General features: G+C 59.6%; 1 protein-coding gene across 2 annotated transcripts in view; it reads left to right on the plus strand.

Moving 5' to 3' along the window:
• Nucleotides 1-3,488: 3,488 nt before the first annotated feature.
• ITGA2B (integrin, alpha 2b (platelet glycoprotein IIb of IIb/IIIa complex, antigen CD41)) overlaps nucleotides 3,489-4,515 on the plus strand; it is a 7,668-nt gene continuing 6,641 nt past the window's right edge. Inside the window, exons 1-5 of one of the 2 annotated variants that reach the window (XM_010561337.1) lie at nucleotides 3,489-3,681; nucleotides 3,760-3,890; nucleotides 3,971-4,068; nucleotides 4,201-4,366; nucleotides 4,447-4,496. In XM_010561337.1, the coding sequence (XP_010559639.1) occupies nucleotides 3,524-3,681; nucleotides 3,760-3,890; nucleotides 3,971-4,068; nucleotides 4,201-4,366; nucleotides 4,447-4,496 (603 nt within the window). In that variant the 5' untranslated portion in view covers nucleotides 3,489-3,523. The remainder of the gene's footprint in view (nucleotides 3,682-3,759; nucleotides 3,891-3,970; nucleotides 4,069-4,200; nucleotides 4,367-4,446; nucleotides 4,497-4,515) is intronic. The other variant, XM_010561338.1, reaches the window with a different exon arrangement.

Genomic DNA, 4,515 nt, shown 5'->3' on the forward strand with positions numbered 1-4,515 from the left:
TAAAAAACCCCCCCCCCCCCCCCCCCCCCCTTTTTTTTTTTCTTCTTTTCTTTTCTTTTTCCTTTCCCCCCCTGGGTTTGAATGGGTGATTTGCAGGTGCCAGCCTGGCTGTGCAGTTCAGTACAGTCTTCTGGTGAAGGAAGAGCCTTTTAACCATAACTGTTTGCCATCGTACACGCAGGGAGAGGTGGTTTAGAACTAATCTGTTCAGGCTGTGCCTGCCTGTGATGTTCCATAAGGGATTTCTCTGTTCGTTCCGGCATCGTCTACTGGCTGCAGGTAACACTAACCGTGGGAGCCTTCTCCATCCACGAGCTCTTCCTATCGCACCAGGACGAGTTGCTGCTGTCCCCGCTGACCTGGGTGTTTCAGGTTCAGGTCCTTCTTGTGTTAGAGCTGTTTGGGGGCACCTCACGGTGCTTTGTAGGGCCTGATTTCAGAGCAGGCAGGCAGACCCGCTCCTACCTGCCAAACCAGGCAGGAGCAGGCAGCCAGCGGATGTGGCATCTGCTTCCCCATCCTCTCCCGAAGCGCAGCACTGAGACCCAGGGAGGGGGGCAGAGATTCAAAGGATCGAAAACTGTTGAGCTTCCTCACTCTTTAAATAAGAAACTTTGCATTTGTGCAGGTTGGACTGAAACACAATGGTCAAAAAAAGGGACTCAATTTCTCTGTAAATAATTAACAGAATACAGTATTAATGTCTCAATGCTGAGCTTCATTAGCTTCTAGATTCAATATGCGTGTTCTGGCACCCTTCACGCTGCAGTCAGGGGGTTTTTTTGACTTCCAGAATAGTGCTAAAAATAATTAACCTATCATTACTTAACAAGCATAAACAGACTGTATTTAACTTTGTCACATAAGATATATATATAAATATATATATATGCTGTAAAATGAGGGGGAAAAAACCTTTCTAATAAACCAATGATTTGTGGAAAAAATGTGTGGTTGTGTGAGATGACTTGGAGCTGCTGCATCTGGTTGCAATGTAGCCTAGGGCTTTTTCCTAAAATAACAGTATTAGATGCTTGGTTTATCGAGTAAGACTACTTTTAATTGGAATACTTCGCTCGGAAGATACTGAGCTGGGTACAGAGAGGTTTTGGGTTTTTTTCTTTTTTTTAAAGGACATTATTTTGGGTAGGAGCCCGCAATGCAAGTGGGTTCTGCAAGTTCTCTCCTGGCGCGATCCACCTGCCTGGTCAAAACTGTGAAAGGTGAAACTAGGCAAGAAAGGGTGATTGTCAGTACTTTGGTGGCTGGATTGGCAGCGTGCCCAGGTGCTGAGCATCCCGGCCACCCAACCTTCCTGCTCCATGCTCTCCTTGCGTGCTGTTCCTGCAGCCAGCCGCGGCAGTTGGGACGTCAGGGTGCTGCAATCAGTCTCCCTGCCGCACTCGGGGCAGCGGTGGCAGAGCGAGCCTGCGCGCTGTGGGTCAGTGCGGATCTGTAGCGGCTCAGACCAAAGGTCTGTCCACCCCTGGGTTCTTCTCTAACGGCAGCCAGAAGCAGGGATGATGCCGCCTCTCCACGCTCCCCCAGCAGCAGCAGTTCATGATGTGAGCTCCTCGCATCTTTTTTTCCATCTCCCTCCTCAGCAACTCCTGACCTGGGCTGCAACGATGTCCCTGCGCTGGCTTCTGCTGGGAGGTGGCACTAACTCCTAGCCGAAGGCAGAGTGGGCAGCAGGGCCACCGCCACTGTTGTCTCTGAAGCCGATGGCTGAGCAGCGTCTGGCTTCTCTGGGTCTGTGTCACGGGGGATTGCCTGCCATGTCCCTCTCAATCCCTGGGGCTTTAGCTGCTTTGGTGGTCGTGCCCTGCTTTTTCAAGCTTGAATGAGTGCCCAAGGAGGCGAGTGCTCGGGGTGAGGAGCACCAGCCTCTCCTTTCTTAACTAAAGGTCCTGATTTGGTTAAAGGATGGTTGGCGTACGGGATGCAACCTGCCTTTGCCTGGGCTGTCCTCTGGAAGTGGAATGACAGTGTGGAAGTGTTGCAAAACCCAGGAAATTAAGTAATTTAATGGGGGAAAGAAGTAAAGAGTTGCCTTAAAGCATTCTGGTGTAGGTTTCAGCTGGGTTTGGATGCTTGCTGCTGCCAGCCTGGGAAGAGACCTCCTGAAGAGGAGCGGCTGCCACTTAGTGCAGACCCTGTCCTCAGCGTGCTCCTCTCCCAGGGACATGGAGCTGAGCCAGGCTCAGCTAAACCCTTCCCAATCTTCAGAGCCCGAAGCTGGGGCTCAGCCCCAGCTTTGGGCAAATCCCACTGGTTTCTGATCGCAGCTACTCCACGGCAGCCAACAGGCTGGTGCAGACCTGGTGCTGGGGGCTGAGTTTCTTCTTGGGGGCCAAGGTGCTGCTTGGGCACTGCTGGGACCACCCTGTGCCCCCCTGGGGAGCCCAGGACCCCAAGACCCCCCATGGTCCCTGCCTCACTTCCCACCTGCAGCTGTAGAGCAGATTAAAAGGATGAAAACCCCATTTCTGCATGGAGGGCTGGCTTGCAGTGAAGTGCTCCGGTGCCTCTCCCTGCCACCGGCTCCGGGTGGGCAAGAGGAGCCCCCAGCAGCTTGAGTGGCCTTAATCGAGCGCGTTTAAATTAACTCTGCAAGTGGGTTAAGCCGAAGGGGACATGTGGGTTTGGCCGAGCGGCTCTCTCAGCCGTCACTGCAGGGCTGGGCCCCAGCAGCTGCTGGAGACCCGACTTGGCATGCCGGGGTGCCTTTTCCTCCGCCGAGGACAAGGAGCCCCCTTGTTCCCTTGGCTGCGAGTTGTCCCCCCACCCTGGCACCCGTCCCCTCGCCCTGGCACCCGTCCCTTCGCCGGAGCCGTTTCCCTGCGAAGCGCTGGAGCTCGGCGGCTGGGCTGCCCCGGCCCTGCTCTCTCCCCTGGGTTAGGGTTTTGGGGTGTCCCTGCCCTGGGGAAGGGGAGACGGTTTAGTGGCGATGCCCAATGCCGGTGGGGCGAAAGTGGGGAGCCAGGCGTCCCCCACCCCATGTCTGCTCCATCCAGCTACGGAGGTGACCTCGGGGGACGATGGACGGGGCCCCTGCACCCCATGGCCCCCCCTTCCTCCCCACTGCGTTTCCGCTGGCCGGGCTGCGACCGCCTGCACCCCGAGATAGGCATCCTGCGGCATGGGCGGAGGGCTGCATTTGGCCCTGGCCTCCGGCGGAAGGAGGGTGGTGGGTGCAGGCTGTTGAGCCGCTTCCCGCCATGGCCGTGTCCCCCCCCCAACCCTTCACCGTGTCCCCCCGGGTGGTACTGCCACCTCCTGCCCCCTGCCCTGCTCTGCCAGCCGGGCTGAGCACCCCTGTCCCCTGGCCAAAAGCAGTGTGTGTGTCCCCTGCACCCCCGTACCCCTTTGGCTCCCTGGCAGGAGCGGCTGTGCATGTGGGGGGGGCCCTTCCTGTGTCCCCCATCGCTGCCGTCCCCATTCCCAGCTGCGTCCCCTGAGATAAGCAGGGACAAGCTGGGACGGGCTGGGACGGGGCTGCTGGCTGCATTTCGGGGAGAAGATGGGGGCTGCTGCTGCCCTGCTCCGGGCCCTGCTGCTCCTCGGGGGGCTGCGCTCAGCCCCCACCCTGGGGCTCCTCCGGGACCCCCCACACACCTATGAGGGACCCCCGGACAGCTATTTCGGCTTCGCCCTGGATTTCCACATGACTGAGGGCAGGTAGGGAGACTCCGAGGTGCCGGGGCGGGGGATGGCATCCATTCCCCCCACCCTGACACCCAGCTCTGCCCACCCCAGGCTCAGCGTGGTGGTGGGGGCACCCCGCGCCAACACCTCCCAGCCTGGCGTGGCTCAGCCCGGCGCCGTCTTCCTCTGCTCCTGGCCCATCAACGAGACCCTCTGCCACCCCCTCCCCATGGACACTGCGGGTGCGTGGGTGCGACGGGATGATGGGTGGGTGCAGCGGGGGCTGCCAGCCCAGCACGCTCCCCCTCTCCCACTCCCCCAGGGGATGAGACCGAGACCCAAAACACCTTGAAGCTCCACACCTACAAGTCGTACCAGTGGCTGGGGGCGTCCGTGACCAGCTGGGACGGCAAACTGGTGGTGGGTGCACCCGGCGGGTGGGTGGGCACCCTTGGGGGGTGGGGGTGGTGATGGGGTGGGCACCCACCCTTTTCCCATCGCCGTTCCCATGCCCGTTCCCATCCCCATCCCCTTCCCCTTCCCCTTCCCCAGGCCTGTGCCCCACTGCAGCACTGGAACGCGATGGAGGGGCAGCACGAATCTTTCCGCACCCCGACGGGCACCTGCTTTGTGGGTGCCCCTGGGCTGCGGCACATCACCTGGTACTCGCCCTGCCGTGACCAGCTCATGGCCAGCGCTTACCGCGAGAGCTACTATGGTGAGGGAGGGTAGGTGGGTGGGTGGGGGCCGTGGGTGCCCCCCACCCCTGGTCGGTCTGACCCTGCCCTGTGCCCGCAGCCTATGACAAGCGCTACTGCGAGATCGGCTTCAGCGCGGCCGTCACCCGGGTGAGATGGGTGCCTGGGG

This window comes from Haliaeetus leucocephalus, unplaced genomic scaffold (genome assembly GCF_000737465.1).
Source record: "Haliaeetus leucocephalus isolate CR32 unplaced genomic scaffold, Haliaeetus_leucocephalus-4.0 Scaffold144, whole genome shotgun sequence".
NCBI lineage: Eukaryota > Metazoa > Chordata > Aves > Accipitriformes > Accipitridae > Haliaeetus > Haliaeetus leucocephalus.